This window comes from Pagrus pagrus, assembly GCF_965226575.1.
Source record: "Pagrus pagrus genome assembly, chromosome: 13".
Classification (NCBI taxonomy): Eukaryota; Metazoa; Chordata; class Actinopteri; order Spariformes; family Sparidae; genus Pagrus; species Pagrus pagrus.
Genome location: NC_140197.1, coordinates 13,897,188 through 13,918,271, shown reverse-complemented (window position 1 = coordinate 13,918,271; position 21,084 = coordinate 13,897,188). Strand labels below are relative to the sequence as shown.

At 42.3% G+C, this 21,084-nt stretch overlaps 1 protein-coding gene across 2 annotated transcripts in view; it reads left to right on the top strand.

Annotated features, from left to right (window-relative positions):
• The window catches only part of grin2aa (glutamate receptor, ionotropic, N-methyl D-aspartate 2A, a), a gene marked incomplete at its 5' end in the record, with an annotated part of 157,873 nt that overhangs the window by 79,975 nt on the left and 56,814 nt on the right, over positions 1 to 21,084 (top strand). For both annotated transcript variants that reach the window (XM_084370623.1, XM_084370622.1), the window contains one exon: positions 18,282 to 18,448. In XM_084370623.1, coding sequence (XP_084226749.1) covers positions 18,282 to 18,448 — 167 coding nt within the window. The remainder of the gene's footprint in view (positions 1 to 18,281; positions 18,449 to 21,084) is intronic.

The following is a 21,084-nucleotide window of genomic DNA, read 5'->3' as shown; positions in this document are numbered from 1 at the left end:
AATAGAGTCTTTTTATTAAGTTTGTTTAGCCCTTAAAAAAATCAATTACTGAACAACTTTCTCTTCTGATTAAATGTTCTCCCCAAAACCACATCTTTAAGTCTGTCATCCTGCCAGCCTAAAATGTCCCTTCAGCATCTCTATTTCCAGGATAGCTGGCTCAAATTAGACAATCATATGCTGCACCACAGCTTTACTTGTGTGTACAGATGAAAGTGTGCAGGTGTTGTCATAGAGACAGAGAAAAATAGGCCTTAAACTACATCATTTTATGCACAACTACATAGCCACAGACAGGTGTGACATCATTCCACATCCTGCAGCAAGACTCTCTTAATGTAATGAATGACCTCCTTGTAAAAACAGGTGACTCAATCATAATCCTGTTACCTACGCTGTTAGCAGAGTTGATCATGCAGTTTTAATTGAATGCCCGGAGCACTGGGTGGGTGCTTCTGAATCAGAACTGAGCTGGCTTAGATTCTAGTTGAATCTTTAGAGGGAATCCATTTTCAGCAGGCATCCCTGTGGGGTTCCCCAGGGCTCACGCCTGGGACCCTCTTCTTTTTATGGTTTAGCCTGAGCCCACAGATGACAACCTACAAAGAATACAAAATCTGTGAGCACATGTTTAGGAGTGATTTTTAAGCCTCCAAACCGGGGACAGCAGTGGCTGGAGGCATTATGTTTTTGGGTTGTCCGTCCGAGTATCGGTCCATACGTCCATACGTCCATACGTCCCATTCTTGTGAGTGTGATATCTTAAATATGCCTCACGGTAATTTCTTCAGATTTGGTACAAATGTCCACTATGACTCAAGGATGTATTGCTTCAAAAGTCAGAGGTTAAGGTCACTGTGACCTTGCAAACACACCTTTCACACAAATTCATACGATAATTATGATACGATTTTACACTCAAATGTCTAAAAGGATAAAATGACTAAGTTATGACATTTGATATTCAAAAGGTCAGAGGTTAAATGAAGTGACATCATAACATTCTGCTAATGTTCTTCCCATTTTTTTCTTCTAATGACACAGCTCAGGAACAGGGGCTGGGCTGGTGCACGGAGGCATATCACAGCGAGGTGGTAATTCTAGTTGACAGCGATTTAAATAGAAAGAACAAGAAAAATGGATAGGTTTAAATTCAGAGAGATATTAGGAAATAGGGAAAATCCATTTCTGTGTGCACAGTGGTAACCATGTCCTGTGAGAAGTGCTTTGTATTCTTTTTGGACAGCCTTCTCTACCATGTGAGCCTCTCTCCTCATTGCATGCAGAGCCACGATTGCATGTGTAGTGTGTTCAGCCTGCAGACATGGGGGGGGAGCGTGGATGTTGTGCACAGATGCACACACATTCACACAAACACATGATCTGCGTTCAGTAATGCAAAAATTGAAGCATTAACCTTTAGTTTTATAATTGGCGAGAATGTGCACAATCTTTAATGAGTGTGTGTGTGTCTGTGCATCCATGTTTGTGCCCTATGATGACAATACCCAAGAAAGGAAATGCAAGAAGTCTGCTGTTCCCATTTTCAACTGCCGTTTTATCTCGCACATACACAAGAACACACACAGTTTCAGGAATTCAGGTGCAGACTTCATGCTACTGCTGGTGATAATGATGACTATAACCTCCTGAGTCTTCCTCCAGAATAATATGGCAATTATAATATAGGAAAGTAATACCCGTCACATGAGATGGAGTCATAGCAGTAGATGATGAAGTCCAATATAAGATGTGAGACAGATCTCCAGAAAGGAAATGTCTTTAATCAGAATAGAAAGATCTTCTTTGACTATTTTTCTTTGGCTAAATAAACAAACTCTTTGTTTTCATGACTGAATAAACAAACTGACCTTAAAGGACAACCCAATGTCATACTGCTTAACTTTGTTTATATGTGGCGGACCCTGCCACCTTTCTAGCTTCAAACAGTGTTCTGGGGAACTTATTTTCCTCTGAGAACAGCTTGTTTACCGAATTTTGGAAAGAAAATAAATATTTCTGAGTTTGTATTATTACCTCATTCATATTCTAAATATTAAAATTCTGAGTTTGAATTTCTTCTCCAAAGCTTCACAGTGCCCCTTCAAACTACAAACCAGCGAGAAAAGCACAGACAAACCTCAAAGATAGATATCTGACATGTGAAATGTGAAAAAACCATTATCCTACCATATTTGGCTCATAATAGTGTGCTCACGTAGGACCCAGCCGGTTAGAAAATGCGGCTGATTAAGTAAATTGATCTTCAAGGGGTTTAACAAAGACCCAAAAAAGAAACATGTATTTTAACATCACATCTAGCTGTTTTATGTAGCAATGAGGCTGTTTATCGCTACAGATCGTAAGCATCACCAGAGTACCTTTGATCACTATCAAGAGCCCAATAAAGGGTGATATTTATGTTACCGGTGAATATGATTGTATATGCTTCTGAGGTAACAGATAAGAAAGGGGTGATGGGATGAAAGTAATGGATGTTTAGAGGGTAGAGAAGACGAAAGAACATTTTACGAATAAGCAACACGAGGCAGGCATGAAAAGGGGGAAATGAAAGTGAAGTTAAAAAGGGAGAAGGAGCGAGAGATAAATATTTTCCCCTTCGGCTGATTTGGCTGAAAATATCTGACTCATAACGTCTTTGATTTGCAAATTAGGGCGAATGTTTTTCTCACCGCTGTACCCAATCTATCCCTCTTTTTTTCCCCCTCCTTTCTTTGTCTCTCTCATCCCAATCTCCATTCTTCAATCTCCGCTCATGTTTCCCCAGATGCAAAGCGTATGTTCGCCCCTGTGTACCCGTGGACGCACGCATGTGTGTGCATGCTCATTAACATCACCGCAGTCTGCAGGGGTGTGATGAGAAGGGAAAAAAGCTCCCTAAACAAATCAACAAATCGCAGCCTTATCGCTTATCTGGCCCAGCCAATCGCATGCCGATCTTTATCGCCGACATCAACAAAAATGCTCGGAGAGACAGCCAGAGGATTGAGGGGTTGGGGGGGGGGGGGGAGTAGAAGATGAACAGAGAAACAGAGGTGTGAGGCGAGGGAGAGAACAAGCAATAAAACAGCAGAGAAGATGAAGGAAAAGAAAAGCAAAGATAAAAGAGAGAGACAATGGAAGGAGGATCAGAGAGAAGAGGAATGAGAAAGAGGGTTTTGCAGGACTAAAATAGACCAAGTCAAATGAGAAAACTAACAAACCGTATCGAGCACCACCAGGAGTGTGCGCGCGCTTGTGTGTGCGCGCGCGTGCTACTGTGGTTCAGTGCTGCCATTATTAGGTGATGTAAAGAGCTAATGCAGTGTTAAATAAAAGCTGCACTTGCTTCATTATTCATGGTGTCTGGGGTCACAGGCCCAGGATTGTGTGTCTGTCTGTGTGTGTGTGCGTGTGTGCAAGTGCTGAATGTATGAAGAGTGTGTGTGTGTGTGTGTGTGTGTGTGTGTATCTTGCAAAATTCTTGGCCACAACTCACTCTCTCTTTAAAGAGGATTTGAAACTTTGAGAGCTACAAAGTGGGTCAGCAACTTTGTCTCCTCTCCTCTCTCCTTGCAATTTCCCTAGTTTAACTTTCAGGGGAAATCTTCGAAGCACCTGTAATGGTCAAAGAAACTGCAGTAAGACTTTTCCACACAGTCAAGAATATATTTCTTGAGGGGGGGAAAAAAACTAATGAGTTTACATTCGGCTGCTTCGTTCCAAAATTATTAGCGCCCGCCTTTGAAAAGCCGCGTTGCACAAACCTTGCCGTACGAACGTGCTCATGACCCAGTTGAGTCTCTCCCCCTCTGTTGTGTGAGCGGTGATCCACAGATGCTCCTCTCCGCTCACGACTCAAGTCAGAGAGTATTACTGTCCTTTCGCCCTCGTACGAGAGACCTCAGCAGGGCCGCGTGAGGACGACCCTGATCCTCCAAGATGTCTGTCAGCCTCGTACCAGCGTCATGGATGACTCATTTTTCTTTTCCGTCATACTTGGCTGTTAACAATGTGACCGTGTGCACTTTCTGTATGTTCCCTACGATTAAGTGAGCGAGCGCATGTCCTAGTTGTTGTTTTTCTTTTTAGTCTTTATTCATCCAGCAGAAAGCTGATGCTTATCTTCTTCATAGTCATACCGTCTCCTACTGATGGCCACTGAGCAGCTCTACTGAACTAGTGGCTGGTTAAGCGTTATGTTAAAGGTGCACCTTGTAGTTTTCACGGGGTAGCATGTCATCAGAGTAACCGCTAACTGCTGCTACCTATAGCTGCTGTTATAGCTAGTAAGGTCAGTTAACCATGCAGGTAGGGCTCCTTTAAGCTGACTGATGCCCACACCAGGAGCTCGGAGCATCAGATGAAGTGTTGGTGGTGTTTACCTTCAGTCTATCACTCAACAAAATGGCTAGCTGGTTAGCATGCTAACTATTTTCATTTTCAATAATTCTTGCGATTATTTTCAAGATCACGGGTTTCGTCTGTTAAGAAGCCCAAACATATTCAGTTTGCTTTCACATAAGTCAAATAAAGGAAGTGAATCTTTACATTTGGGACACTTTAATGAGATAATTTGGTATATTTGCTGAAAAATGATCAAAAGAGATGATTTTATGTGGATCACCACTAATGAGAAGGAGAGATAAACTGAACAAGCGAGCGTCTTCATAACATTTTCACACCTCTGACTCTCATCCTGCTGTTTGCTTGCGAGTGTGATTCTATTTGACAAAATAATGCAACGAGCAGCCGCTGTAAGGTTCTGAAAAGAAGAAAAAAAAGAAAAAGTGGTGGCGAAAAATAAGGACTGAGTGAATGTGTGAAGTTACTGATTAAATCACACATCACACAGCTCACCCACTTCCTCTTATGCTGATTCTCCGTGCTGAGTCAGCCAAAACTGGCGCTGATAAGGGCCGACTGAAGCCTCAAAGATGAGGGGGTGATGTTCGGTAAGAAACATGGTGGCCATGATGCTTATTGAACATTGTTTCCCTCTGCATTTACAATAGTTGTACTGCTTTTCGTCCTCTGCTCCTCCACTTCCTTTCCTCCTTCCTTTCCTTCCTTCCTTGTCTGATCTCTCCTTCCTCTCGTCCACCTTGCCTTTCCCGCTGCCCCCTCTCCTCCGATCTTTTCCTCTTTTCGTCTCCCTCTCTTGTCATCGCTCCTGTGCCCAGAAATGTAAGTGACCCATCTGTGATAGCAAAAGGTACATTAGGCATTAGGGAGTTCCCCTCCAGCCCTATGCGTATATGTGTGTGTGCGCGCGCGTGTGTGTGTGTAAAACTCTGCGCGTCCGTGCGTGTGGTTAACAGATATCGCCTGATGGACTCCTCCCAGGGGTGCTGTCCGTCTGCTTGGCCAATGAAATGCAGCCAATTACTCTGCAGGCCTCGCTGGCAGCCAATCAAATGGAAATGGGAAAGCTTAGAGATGACGATGGGGTTTAGGGCAGAGCACTTATATTGCACTTTGTTAATGTAAAGAAAGTGTGTGTGGAGCGAACTGCGCTCTTCCAACCTTTCTCTCTCTCCTGCTTCCTCGTTGTTGTAATATTAATGATGAATGTGAGTGTGGATGTGGGCACATTTGAACAGAGTGGAGTGCTGCAGTGAGTGCAGCAGCGAGAGAGGCACCCTCCAGTTTGAGTTTAAAGGAATAGTCCAACATTTTTGGGATATATTCAGAAAACAGCGGTGTCCTGGCACCAGGTTTGTCGACCAAAAAACAAAACTACTAACACCGACCTGTTACCACAGCTGGAGACGCCGCATAGAAGCATAGAACAGCGTTGCAGCATTCTCCTGAACTACTGAACTAGATGGTGACTTGTTTTATAATGTGAAAAAACAATCAAAATCAAAACATAAACAGTTCGTCCAACATAATCCAAGTCTCCAGAAGCCCAGAGATCCCAAACTGATTTAAAAATACGTTATTTACACTCGTTTTGTAGCTGAATCTTCACTGTAGCTGCTATGCTAAAAGCGTTAGAGTGCACCCCGTTTGAGGTGGATGCACGTGCTTGAGCACACGTCAAGGGTGTAAATATTGTCTTTTAAGATCAATTTTGGATCTCAGGGCTTCTGAAGACTTGGATTATGCATGGCGAGCTTTATGGAGCAATTTTTATGTCACGCTTTTTTGGTTGTTGTCTTACATTTTAAAGCAAATACCCATCTACTTCAGTTGTTTCGGAGAATGCTGCAACCCTGTTTTGCGGTGAAGCTCCAGAAATGGTTTGAGGACTAAGGAACTTCACCCGGTATGCCATCTGCATGAGGGTGAGTAGATCATGACTGTATTTTCATTTTTGGGTGAACTTATCCTTAGGCTAACAACAACTGACTCCAGCTCTGTAATAAACACACAGACATGAGCCTGATCTTCTCGCTTCACTCAGAAAGAAAGCAACAGATTCTGTTTGCCGTTCCCTTCCATGTCCATCTCCTCTTCCCTTCCTCTGTTTTCACCCTGCCCTCACCTCTTTATCTTCCTTCTGTCCTTTCTCTTTCCCCCTCTCTCGCTCCCTGACATCATTCCTTGCCCTCTCCTCATCTATCTTCCTGCCACTCGTCCCATCCGTCCCTCCCGCCCCCCCCCGCTCCGCTTCGTCCTCTTCAAAGTAGGTCTCTCCGTGTCAGTGTCTGTCTGTCGGTGGCAGTGATGAATCAGAGACACTGGCAGTGTAGTTAGTGATGACCATAACAGCTGACTGGTGCATCTCTGTAGGGGAAACTATCAGCACATTATGCAGTATTGATTTGCCCCCATGTAGTTGTATGTCAGAGTAGAAGCATGGGTAATATGATGGGAGATGGCATGTCGTTGGCACTGTTATATGTTTATATGTTCTGGCTACTATATCAAGTTAATAAACAAGTTGCATGGGGAATGTTTATTAGTTTATCAATTTATTTTATTTCATAAGCTCTAAGTAATTGATGTTAATGTGGTCAGGGGTCAGTGAAGCTGGGAAGAGGCTTAATCACCTTCTTGTCAAGAGTTAAGTGAGAAAATTGATACCTCACTCACACATGTGCAGTAAATATACAGCCAGCAGCTGCTTAGCTTAGCTTAGCACAAGGAATGAACTTGGCTGTCATTGCAGCATCACAATGAGTTGTTTTTGTCCGGATAATAAGATATAACGTGTAAATGAGTTAGCTTTAGAGGCACTGGTTGGCAGACTTTACATTTGGACACAGCTAATGTAGTTTTCCCTTTCTTTCTGGTCTTTATGCTAAGCTAAGCTATTTGTCTCCACACTGTAGCTACATATTTAAAGGTGCCATATGTAAAAATTGTACACCTGTTGAATCATACTCCAAACAAATAGGTGGCAGCATTTGGCCAGAGTAATTGCTATCTTCTGCTAACTGTAGCTGCTGTTAGCTAGATAGCCATCTGTGCAGCTAGCGATTGCATTAGCTGACTCTGCCCAGAATGGGAGCTTGCTGCTCCTTTAACATAAAGTGGTCTAGAGCCTTTTCTAACCAGGCAACCACGTCAAGCTGCTTCCTAAAGAGTGGATACTGTTGCATGATTGCAAATTATTAACCACCCAGTTAGCAAAACCCTCGCACCATCTGACGAGGAGGGCTGGATGAGCTAAACTCAGAGAAGTAGGTCACACTACGCACAATTTGCTCAGTTTCTACAAGCATCTGACAGATACAGCAGCGTGCCAAAGGTGGCCAGGTTTACTCAAATGAGTATAAATTATAAACTGATGACACATTAATAGCACACATTAAAACAGTTTTTAGAAACTGCGTTATAGATACTTAGATTCAGCCTCCAGTGAACTCTGAGTGAACATCTCGCGTTAAAATTTGGAACAGATGCCCTGTACTGGTCCAGGCAATCTGCTCGACATCAAAATATTTGCGGTGGCGTTGACCTGACGAAAGTAATTTTGCACTCAACTGATGTAATATTTCTCCTCCTTTAATTTCTTTTCATTCTCCTGGTCGGGGACTGCTGTCTTCTCTTTTTTCCCACACGTACGCCAGCTGAAAGATCAAACTCGGTCCCTGGTTGGCGTGCTGCGCAGAAGCTACTCTGATGTTGTTCCTGAAAACGTGACATTAAGATCGAAATGATTTCACACCAGCACCCGCGCTCCCTCACGTTGCCTCAGCGTTTCTTCCGGGGCTGCTTTACGACTCCATAAACGCAGGTCTAGGTGTTTTGTTCCCGTGTAAATCTGGCCTTTGAGGCCTTTGATTTTCTTGTTTTTCCTGGGCAGTGGGTGTTGTTCCATTCTGTTTGAGCTGAGGTTTATATTATGTTGTTTGTGTCTTAAGAATGAACTCAGCGTGATACACAGCCCTCTGGCACAGATACACACACCAGACTTATAAATCCCTTTCACTTTGAGTCGAGAGCGCGTGCGGGTTATCTGTGACTTTACGTTTGTGTTCATGTGCATGTTTGTGCGCTTGAACTTCATACGCTTTCTTCTCTAGCATTATCTCTCTTAATAAACAGCTCCTTAGATTAGGTTCACGATTTCATCTCCCTACATCCTGTTGCCTTGCGCTGAACTCTCATCTTAAACGCTTCAATTCTTTAAAACCCTTTAAGGCGGCTGCACACCGAGTGCCTCGACACAGGATTACTTTATTCAATACTTTAAAAAGAAAACATGTTTCAACAAGTAATCCCGACAAAGAGGTTTCTTGTTGAAATATTACTTATGTATTCAATAAAGCACTACCCGCGTTGAGGATCCGGCTGTGCAGCGACTCCTAATTCAGTTTCATTATTTATTTTTTTATGATTAGCACCTCTGCTCATCCAGTGGGATTTTTGTTCTCCCTATCTTTTGTGTTCATTCAAAAGCCTGCCAAAGTGTGAGGTGAGTACAGATGGAGGGAAACGCAGGGGAGGGTAATTGAAGGGTACATAACGAGGAAGGAAAGAAGGAAGGAAAAAGCCAAAATGGAGGAAGAGCTGTGGGAAGGAAGGAAGAGGATGGAATTAGTGAAGCCTGATAGATAGGGAGGCAAAGATACATAGAGTAATTATGATGGTTATGGCTGTTGATGATGGCAATATTGACAGGGAAGATAATTTTCATAATGATGACTCTGTTATGACTGCGGAGGATATAATGATGATGCCAGCCATTTTCTGTGCATGTGACAGGTGTGAAAATGTACAGTATGTCAAAGACTGGTGAAGGCAGGCATAAGGATGGTGAGTGGGAGTAATCAGATTACCAAGAAATGGGAAATTGCAGCGGTATTCCTTTTCATACATAAACGCTTGTTTGCTGTTGTAAATATCTGCATTTTTGTGCTTTATTTGATTATTTTAGTCTTGAAGTAGAAATCCTCGAGACAAAACGTATAAAAGATGGACAGAATAAGCTTTTAACTTTCCTTTCTTGTTCATCTTTCAAGCCACCAGATTCATGTTTTGACCCCTTGTGGGTGGCCCGACCCTGACGTTTGTATCCCCTGGGCTACATCTCGATGTAATCTGACAGCCCACATCTTTAGATGATAATTAGTCACAGCGGAGCATTTTGGGGGCATTGCATCCATTTAAGCATTTAAGCCATATTCTATTTGGTTGTTCGTTTCTTTTTCAATATGATTTTTGGGCAAAATTGTGCACTAATACCAGCTTTCCCAGCTTAGGTGTAAGGTTAGGTCCCAGAGGAGTGTAGCAGCATATCTGCCTTATTAGAAGAGATAGGGAGTGGGTGGGAGAGGGCAAGATGGATAGAGGGAGGCGAGAAAAGACAGAGCCCCTGGACAGAGAGTTAACGAAAAGAAAGGGAGACACAGAGAGGAAGATATTGGACTTATTAGAGACGAGAGTGAGTGGGAGAAGAGGGCGAACACAGAGAGACAAAGATAGAGACAGAGAGAGAGGGATGATGTTATTTTGTCAGTGTTTCCCCGTGGGGGCTCGACTGCTTGTTAAAAAGTCCTGACAGAGGAACCACAGCAATAACACACAAAGGCTGTATATACTCGCACACAAACAGACTCTGCCCCTGTGCGATATACTTTGAATAGGTTTCTTCCTCCCTGCGTGCATTATCTCCAAAATGGACCGCATTCATGCCAAAAATATTCCTCCATGACGTCAAATACAGCCTTGTTTAATAATCTTCGTGTGTCTGTGTGCGTTTGCAAGTTTCTTTCTCAGTTGAAGGCTGCAGTTTCCCTGTAATTATCATCCAACGTAAACACAAAGATATCTGCTCCCCTCTTCACACCGAGTAGTTTATTAACAGCCAACACAAACATACTTAAAGAACACACACTGGTATTCACAGTGCCATCGCTTGATCTGCTTACTGTTTTAAAACGCTGTAATCTAGTAGAGACTGGATAAACACACTTTCATAAAACTCTGTCAGAGCCATTTACAGAGGAATGCAGTAAAGGCACATAATGTGCTGTAAGTAAAAGACTGCACCACGGCAATGCTGTTAGCGCAATCAGATTTCTCTCTGGCCATTATGAGATGGAGAAGAAAAACAGAAGGAGACCTGGTTTCTCAATGGGTTTGTGCAATCGCTACTTATTGTAATGTCTAAATCACCTTTGCACAACTGAGAACAAGAATAGCATTATACTGTATATGTGTGTTCACCATATTACTGTTGCTTAGATTCCACATTTGACTGCCATGCTTTGTTTAGACCTATAAATATAATTGTTATGGCCTAAGGACATCAGGTCAACAAAATAGAGTTGCATTTCATGGTAATATTTATGACTTATGTCTTCAATAGTTGTGCTTCTTTCACCTGTAAAGTAGCGACACAACCTTATACCTAAACAACTGACGAAGTCGATTGACAGTCACTCCGGAAACAACATTGATTATTGTTTCAAAAACCTGAATCGATGTATGCTCGCAGTTTGGTTAGGTTAAGGATAGAAAACTATTTAGTTAGGTTTCCGCAAAAAATACTTGGTTAGGTTTAGACAAGAAAACTGCTTGGTTAGGTTAAGGAAAACATCATGTTTGGGTTGAAATAACTATGTTACGTATCTACGTTACGTACCTAACTGGAGTTACAATATGTGCTTGACGTAACTTCACTATGTTGGTAAGTTAAAGTAACTCACTGTTTAGTTTTGGTTTCACACTGGGCATGAGCAGTGGTCAAGAGGTCTAACAAGAGAGTCAAAAACAGAATTAATGTAATAAGCTGCTTTCACAGACAACCAATAAAGTTGTTTTTCTGATGAGGACGGGCTGAATATAGAGTGGTAGTACAGTGGCGTAACAATGTTTCAGCACCATGGACAGAGCCTTGCTGCTCCATACATGAGGATGTTACAGTATGTTCAGTGTCTTTGGCCATTTTAAGTTCTGTGTCATCTTTCCAATCCTGAGTTGTACCTATTTGGAAAAAGATCTTTCCTTAAACTTTCCTCTTATCCCTTCATCTACATCTCCCTTGTCTGGATTCGACAGAGGATATTAAAAAAGGGGTTGATTACTTGTTGGAAGCAACATGTGGTTTGGTGCCAACAGTGGGCTGTTTTCACTGTTTTCTTAATATAAGTGATAATATCTCTTCTTCCTCCAGTTTAATGATGTCTTTGTTATTTGGCAAACAAAGTGAATATAGCTTGGGAAACATATAACATGGCTTGAATCCTCATTTCTTTAAATTGGGATAAATCCAACCCACCAAGCAGCACTTGTTTCAGCAATGTTTCAACTTTCATAATTGCCTTTTTCCATTATTTCTCCATCTTCCTACTCTAAAATGCTCTGTGGGAGGCAGAAGTGAGCAGTGCCAGCCTATACATCATCACATCTTGTACTTTTGGAATCTGTGGGTACACTTTCTACCCTCTGTGTATCTGTTTGTCACGAGTCTGTCTGATATTGTGTCAGCGCCAAAAAGATTGTTTTAAACATCCATCAGAGAACGTCCTTACTGTCAAGCCAGGTGCACTAAACATAAGCATTACATCATGTATTTTTGACACTAAGGAGCCGATGCTACATTAGCAACTTGACGCTTTGTAGACAACAAGTGGAAGAAAAGAGCTTCTCCGACTTCATATTACCTTATCGCCTACAGCCATAAAATGTAGTAGGCAGTAAACTAAATCATATTATTGGTGAGTTCTGCTCTCTGCTGATACTTTTTTATGATTTCCTGTCAGAGCATTATATTGCCGAAAAAGCAAACATCAGTCTGATAAAATCAGTGCCTTTACTGTAATCAGTTATTTGATCATTCAGTTTCTCAGGGAACGATTTTTCTTTTTTTTTGTGGTTTTTGGCTGTAGTGACTCCATCTGTGTAGTTTATATGTGTGTCTGCTTGGCGTTTCAGTTTGTTTCCACAGACATTTCGGGCTCTTTTGTTTCGCTGCAGCTATTTTTATGCCTGTCTGTTTATATTTAGTAACTGGCCACCGAGGAATTTTTGTCATATCAGTGTGTTTCTCCTCCAGTGGACGCCGCAGAGCTGTTAAACCCGGCTGATAACACGGTATCTGTGGCAGATAGAAGTGACACATGAACATATGTGACAAATATATGCAGGTTTTGGCGTGCATACGTGCTATCGGGCCTTTGTCTCGGTGAGTGTGCAACCCAACAAACACTCGTCCGTTTGCGTGTGTGTGTGATGTTTTTGTACACGTGTGCGTGTGTCATCAGACCAGACAGTGCATGATGCTATCAGCAGCAGAGGATATGAGGACTACTATTTATAACTCCCCTCTATCTCAACGTAGACACACTGTCCTGCCCCGCGGGGTAGGTGCGTGTTTGTGTGTGTATGTGCGTCATTGTGGCTGTGTGTGTGTCTGTCGGCCTGTTTGTGTGTTACATGCAACAGAGTGGGAAATTTGAGAGCAGGAGACTGTGAACGTGATAGACGGAGCAAGAGGGGCAGAGCTGTGAATGAAAGGCTGTGTGTTTACGTACGTGCGCGCGTGCCGGTGTTTGTACGCGTCGGGCGCCGCGCGCTGGAGGTGCGGGTGGAAAGAAGAGACATGTCACACTTGACAAGGGTGAAATGAGAGGATACGATTGGCTGTTTTCTGATGTCACGGATTGCGAGCCGTCCCAATTAGAAACAATCACACGCTGCTTAGTCACTCGATCGGTCTCTCCTCCACCCATCTCTGCTCCCTTTCTCTCCATCTGCCCTGCATTCACATTTTCTCACTCTTTGTCTCCAATTTCAAGTCTTCGTCAAACTTTGTCTTCCCGCCACTCTCGGGCTCATTTGCTATATTTTAGTGTTGTTTTTTCTTTGCTTATTCTTTATCTCCGTCTGCCTTTTTTCGGTTTCCTTTACGTACCATCTGTTATTTTACATCTGCCTTCTTCCTCTCTGTCTCATTGCCTCCCTTTATCTCTCTCTCTCTCTCACACAGCTGCATGACAAAAACTGTGTGAATAAAAGAAATGGGCTGAGCAATAAAATGTTCCATTAAATATAATAAAAGAGCGCAAGCATCACAACAAAATCGAGTGACTCCGTATCTCTGCTGGCGTCTCTCTTGGATAGAGAAAGAACAACAGAGAGGCTTCAGATGACAGGAACAGGATTGAAGGTGTGGTTGTCTCCTCTCCCTCAGTAGGAGAGTGAAAATAAAGACAGAGATGTGAGGTTTTATTCAGTTCTTTGTTGTCCTTAAGAGTCTGCTTCAGTCAAGTGTTCAATAGAGGTGCCTCTGGTCTCAGAATTATAGGCTTGGCCAACTTAAACTGCCCATTTTGGAGACAAAATACTGAAGCCTGCTGCTATTATTTCCAATCACGCAGTCGTGCAAATTGAGAATTTTCTGCCCCAACCTGAAACCAAATCTCCTCGGTCCAGTTTCTGTTTGGGTTTGATACGATGGGATCCTGTGAAAATAAAGAGGCACAGTTTGGCCGGCACAGATGAGCGCAGGCACGTGCCCAGTCTCATTTGAGACCAGAAACGAGCAATTATTTCGATTAAAAGGAAGATTTTTGTGCTGTTCGCTGGTAGATTTTGGCATCCTCCCCTGGGGTGCCTGGAGCTCGTATCCTGTCAGACAGGCACAAGCAGGCAACAACACATTTTAACAGCCACACACAAACAAGAAACACTGGCAGAATTCATGCAGAATTCTGTTGAGATTACTCATAACTGGTCAAATTAATTTTGCATAAATGTTGCCGTTGGTATCACAATATTATCAACGCTTTCCAGTGAAAACCTTTGTTAAAAAAGTGGTGATTTTTCAAGTAAATCGAAGAATTTAATGTGCCGTTATGGATTCTTACAACTCTTTCAGATAATTCTTTACTGAATCCCTGAGGAGAAATTTGGAGTGCAAAGGTGCAATATAAAGGTGCAATATGTAAGAATTGGTCACAATTCATAAATAAATAGGGGGCAGCAAATCACCAGAGTGACTGTAGCTGATGTTAGCTCTAGTTAGCTCAGTTAGCTGTGAAGCTAGCAGTCCGGGCTGGGAGCTTTGCTGAACAAAATATAAAAACTACATACGGTAAAAACAAGACAATGACTTACATACACAGGAAGTGATAAAACACAGGTGAGCAGGGAAAACGGCGGGAAAACAGACAAAGAGGAGAAATACACAGGAAGATAATCAGGGACATGTGAAACTAATCAGGACAATCACAAGGGACGGAAAACAAGGCAAAGGGCAGGAAGTAACAAAACATGACACACAAGGATGAACAAAATAAAACAGGAAACAATAACTAAACCAAAAACCCAAACCATGACAAGGGCTAGCTGGTTAGCATGCTAAATACTGTAACACAACAGAGGGACATCAGAACGTCAAAACTGTTATTCCTCCACATTGTGATGATAATTTAAGTCACTAATGTTGCCAACCAAAATTCTCACCTATTGCCCCTTTAAAAGATTGCATTAAACATGTTTAAGAAATAGAATAAGAATATAATAAAATAGAAACTTATTAGACACAGAAATGCCAAATTTAAGGCGGTAGCAGTACACGTGCTGTGCCCCATGAGTGTTGTACAACAAAATGACATAGTATTGTGATTAGCAGCACCAAGTCAGCAAAGTATAGTACTGTATATGATCTATAGTAATGACTCTCAGCCCTATACACTTATTGGATAATGCAAAGATGCAACGCCACTACAAACTACACAAAGAAAAATCTTTATCAAAACAAATGGAAGGAAACATTGATGCCACATGTGAGCCAACTGTTTTGTGTATAGGTGGCGGGTCCTATGATATATTAACACACACATTATTCCCCATTTAACAATCATATATAAATCCGCTACATTATACTGTTCTTTGTGACTGTCCGCATGCTCCTCACAGTCCCCTTAATATTGCAGCAAAGAGTGGGTGTATTCGCTGCTGCTGTGATGAAGACAGGAAGTGACACGTCTTATAGCATGACCTCCCTCCTGTCCCACCATGCTCGAGCGTTGCTTCAGTTTCTACCCCATTAGAACACACACACACATACACGCACACTGGGCTGCACAGGGAGGCTCTGAAGAGCACTTGAGTCTGAGCATCGAGTGAGCCGACCTCACATACAGATACAATACCATTAAAGAGCACTCAAGAGTCTCGATATAGGGGGAAAAGAGACGCACACTCGCACAAATAATGCAAACAGCGAATACCCACATTATTCAGAGGCTATCAACACAGTGGAAAAGGAAATGCTAGGTCATGCATGTAGAGATGAAATTACATCCAGTGCGGTGATATGGTTACAAATACAATGCTCTACTTACTGTCCCTGCTTTCTACTTGTGTCTATTTTCATGCCCCCGATAGCCTCTTCACTAAGTTGTGTTAGATTGACTCCGTGTCTTAAAAGTGAAGCTTTGTCGACAGGAAAAGAGCTGTATAGCCCGACACCAGCAGACCAGCAGAGTGCCCGACTAATATTAAAAAGGGCGGAAAAACGTTGAGAGATTATATTTTAATGTGCGTGACTTAATCAGAACGTTTCATATACTCACACCAGTTAATTTTTTGTCTTAAAGATATATTAAGTGATTCAAATTTGGCCGTGCCACCTTCTCTTTTCCTCAGTATTTGTCTATGGTGGTGTTTTAGATCCACGACCTGAGTCTGGTACAGCAAACCAAAACTATTCCTTATCTTTATAGACTCATGCATCAGCACTCACTGAAGCACTTCTCTGAATCAATGCACTGGAAGTGTGTCTCCTATTAGCTTAAACAGTTCGACTGTTTTGTTTGACATTTTCCAGAGCCCACAGGTGGACGCTGGAGGCAGGGCTAATTTAAATGCTAAGGGAGCAGCAGTGACGGCAGTTCAAAGGGCGTGTTGGATGTGCCGCAGAGAGTGGAGTATCAGATGTGTGACTGTAGTTGTTCAGTGTGAGTTTTCTACCTTAAGTGGCTTGCAAGCTTTGCTCTGTACAGTATATGTGCTTTGTGCGGTAGATCTTAAAGGTCACATATTGTGGAAAGTGAGATTTCCCATCTTCTTTTTTTTTATTATAAAGCAGGTCTAGGTGCTCGAAAAATACTGTGAAAGTACCAAAAAGTTCAATCCAAGGGGAAAATGCACAGAACCTGTCATCAGAAACTGTGCCTTTAAACGAGTCATCGTGACCACCCTCAGACACGCCCCCAGCACGGCCGTGCATGCAAAAACACCAGTAAGGCTGATGTGGAAACAGAATGGGAGGTGTCTGCTCAGGCCTGTGAGAGCTGACCAATCAGAGCAGACTTATCGGTATAGGGGCTTTAAAGAGATAAGAGACAAGGTCGAATAGAGGTGCTGCAGCAACAGTTTGAGAAAAAAAATGTGTTTTCTGAACATTAAAGCACGGAAACATTTTCTACTAGACACGCAAAATAAAAGTATTGACCTGAAATTTTGTATGATAAGGAACTTTTAAACATAACCAAGGTAGGCAGACTGTGTTTGAACTGACAGGAAATGTAGTATGTGTTCCATAATAAGGCCACAGCTACCTTACTTGGTTACTTGTTCAGATGTCTGGCTGTCTTCTCAGTTGTTCTTCTTCCAAACAATGATATTTCTTTTAGATATTAAGGCTCTCTGCAGACAAGATGCGTTTCAAACTCGACTTTTGCAGGTTTTATTGAGGATTGAGGCTGAGGCTAGGCGGCATCACACCCCACAGTAGCTCCTAGCATTGCGGTTGCTGCTTCATCACACTCTGTGTTTTTTTTCGAGTTTAGTCACACTGTGGATGAATTCCTGTAGATGCAGGCTGCAGGCAGTGTGTTCATGTAGTCTGTTCATTTCTGTAAGTTGGTACGTGTGTGTACACGCGTGTGTGGCACATTTGTTCATTTTGACAGCAGGTGTGATCTTACAAAGTGACACCGGGCAGAATCCCCTTTTCTTCATTTGTCTCCTATCTTTCACTTCAACCTTTTGTTCTGTGGCTCATAGCTATCATTCTTTTTTTTTTTTCTTTTCTTCTGGCTGTCAGGTTGCAGCTTCACACACACACACATACACACAAACAGAAGACACACACACACACCAACCTGCAAGTCTGTCATAATTAGAGTGCCAAAGACAAGTGGTGTCAAGATAAGCCATGTGTGAACTCCCTGACATTTCAAGGTAACAGAAATCCACACACACAACAAATCACGCCACAAACAACCAAAGACAAGGCAACACTCTGTCAGACCACACGTTCTCTATCGCTACATTCTTTTTTCTTTCCCGACTGTTTATCAAGACTTATTTTGACTTGTTTCACTTTGTTTTAATGGCCCGCACCGTAATGAATCATTCAAAATGAAGCCTCCACCATAAATGAATAGAGTTCATTAGTCCACCTGTAACAGTGCTTGTCTGCTCTGTCCAAGCCTGTGTCTCAGTTTGGCTGAATTAAGTGGCAAATGATTCTGAGTCAGGTTTAATGGAGTGGATATGTGTGACTCAGAGTGAATGTAACCCTCATTCCCCAGAACCGGGCCCACAGAGTTCTGCAGCCTGCCTGTACCGCACCAATCCAATTTAGGCTTAATTGAATTGTTCTGAGCCCCTCATCCATATATTTCCTCCACGAGAAGCGTATTACTCTCGATCTGTGTGTGTGCGTGCGTGCGTGCGTGTGTGTGTGTACTCATATCGTGCCAAATTTTAAATGCTCCGTTGTTGATTGATATTTGTGAGATGCAGTTTGAATTAAATGGTGGACTTAATAAGAGAAGCGAAACGAAAAATCCAACTGAATCCTTTTCTTCCCCTCCCTTTATCCTCCCTTCTCCCCTTCCCTCCATCCGTCTGTCCTCTTTTCACAGGATGTGAAGTCGACATTCTTCCAGTTCGGTGCCTCCATCCAGCAGGAGGCTCTGCTGATGCTGAACATCATGGAGGAGTACGACTGGCACATCTTCTCCATTGTCACGTCAAAGTTCCCTGGCTACCAGGAGTTCATCAATATCCTAAAAACTACCGTGGACAACAGGTAGGATCACTTAGACACCGGCTTTGCACTGTTCTGCCCAGTTTCATTGTCATATTTAAGTGGATAACAGTGGCCAAGATGCAGCAGCACAACGTTGTCACTTAAGAAGTAAGTATTGCCGTGCAACAAGCATCTGTACGTGCGAGGAAAAAGACAAAATAGAATATAAACTCACTGTTTTGTACTTTCCTGTTCTAAAGTCTGGAATCGAGCTGGATTTGTTACAGTCAGATGGCTGAGAGTAGTACTCTTTGAATGGTCTTTCATGCTTTTACATTATTGAAAGTATAAATAGATGTTATTTTGTATGAGGCCTATGCCAAGAACGTTATGTTTTGTGCATGGGGAACAAAACGCTGCTACAATGGTTCAACCAGACTGACAAATGAAGGGGCAGAAAGAGACAAACCTCTGAGCAGCAGTTAAATAAGAATATAAGAACTCAACAGTCTTTGGTTGGATCATTTGGAGGCTTAGCATCAGAATCTCTGCAGATTCAAAGGTCCAGTGTGTAGAATTTAGGGGGATTACAGGGGGAATATAGTATTCATAATTATGTTATTGTTAGTGTAGAATTAAAAAACTAAAAACTGTTGTGTTTCATTACCTTAGAATGAGTCTTTTATATCTACAGACACAGCAGAGTATGCCATGTTGCACCCCCATGTTTCTACAGTGGCCAAGAATGAACAAAAAACCAAACACTGGCTCCAGAAAGGGCGTGTTTCTGTGAGTTTTTGAGGCCAACGTTGGGAGGGATGTGCATAAATCCCACACACTGGTCCAGGTTCCTGCGCTAGTCTCAGGTGCAAAATGTTTTCTTTAACAAGCTGGAATGAAAAGCTGTGTTGCTTCAGCCAAGCTTTGGTTCAAACTTCAAAATAGATAAACATAAATATAACAGGTGACTCCAAACTCTGGAACACTAGTGTAGCTGTAACAGATGGTGTGTTGATATTGTAGCTGGACCTTTGAGTCTGTCCACTCCACCAATGGAAACGAAGTGCGACGATTCAGTCTGATATCAAGTAAGTTGTTCCTCCCTCCATCTATCCTTCTGGGTCAAAATCATCTCTCAATGCCAACAGTTTGCACTAAGGGAAACTGAAGATAACAAGCGCTGCAGGTATGTTTTCCTAAACAGCTAATACGCTTCTGGCCCGGGCGTTTCTCCAAGCCTGTTTCCCCATTTGGTCTGTAATCTTCTCCATTATCACTGCGAATTTCCCCAGAGAGAACAGCAAGTTTACTTTTCAGAGGAGTTACTGTACACAATGTTTTGAGCCTTGAATTTTTCATCATCTCCACTCATACAGTATGTATATCAAGACAGTCAGCCTAAAAGGATTTCATCAGCGTTCTTTAACTGAATGCAGATGACAGGTAGGTTTACAGATCATCCAGTCTGGCTGTCTGGCTCACCTTTAGGTCATTTTGACTGATGCTGTGGCTCTCTGTAGAGAGAAGGAGAAGGAGGAAAAACTGCTGAAGAGAACAGCAAGCCATATTTTTTGGCAAAAAAATGTCAAATTAATGATGCATGTTCAGCAGTGTTGAGATGCTGGCAAGGGCCGGTGCCTGAACCCATGATTTATTAAAGCCCAGCTGAGGAGGGTCTTTTTCATTAGCAGTTACTCTTTATGACAGTGGTTCAAAAGCCTTCTGCCTGTGTCTGTATTTGGTAACACTGCTTACAATTGTTTTGATTGTAAGAAGAGTGGCAACCAATGGTAGATTAAAAAGGATTAGAAATTTGTCCCTCAATAACATGTTCTCACTCCTGGCTGATCAAATACGGCGGCATGGTAAGTGGCTTTGACCTTTAAACTATGATGTTCTACCTATTCTAGCACCAGTTTTGGACAGGAATGGGAATAATTAATCCGTTAGACATCCAAAATAAAGCTTGCTGACAAAGATTTCACATATTGTGATATTTTATTTCTTTGGACTGTTAAAACGTTAGGACACAGTCGCAACTCGGTTAGGTTTAGGCACAAAAGCTACGTGGTTAGGTTTAGGAAAAGATCATTCTTTGGGTTAAATGGCTAAATTCAGTCCCGTAGTTTATGAAGAGGTCGTTATCAGGCTTCAGCATAGCCTGATGACGAGTTAATCTCAATCACACACAGGACCCATGTGTCTAGAATGAAAATCCTGTTTATGACACATTTAACCACCCTGACCCACCCCCAGCTCAGATTGTTCTTGCTTCATTCTACTACTGCACTAGAGGGGCATTTCAAGAAGTGACGTTAGAGGGGAAACTACAGCGTCAAACTTGGAAGCGTAGGGCCACTGACCAGGCTGCTGTTTTCATTGCATTGGGAATGAGAACAGGCTGCACTCAAACTTCTTGTGAACTGCCCCTTTTTGAAAAGAAATATCAAGAATTGGTAATTGTCCAAATAGTTTTGCAAGCATGTTGTTTCATCGTCACCATGTTCACATGTGCAATATTCACATGGCAGGACGTGTAATGTCAAGTAAAGCTCTTTAACATTCAGGCTGAACATCAATTGCAGCACTTGATAAATATTAACAATGTTCGCACTTGGTAATCTTTCTGCCTCTCAGTAGTTGTAACCATGGTGACATCTGCCTACTGTGACATCATGTGCATAGCCTCTATTGAA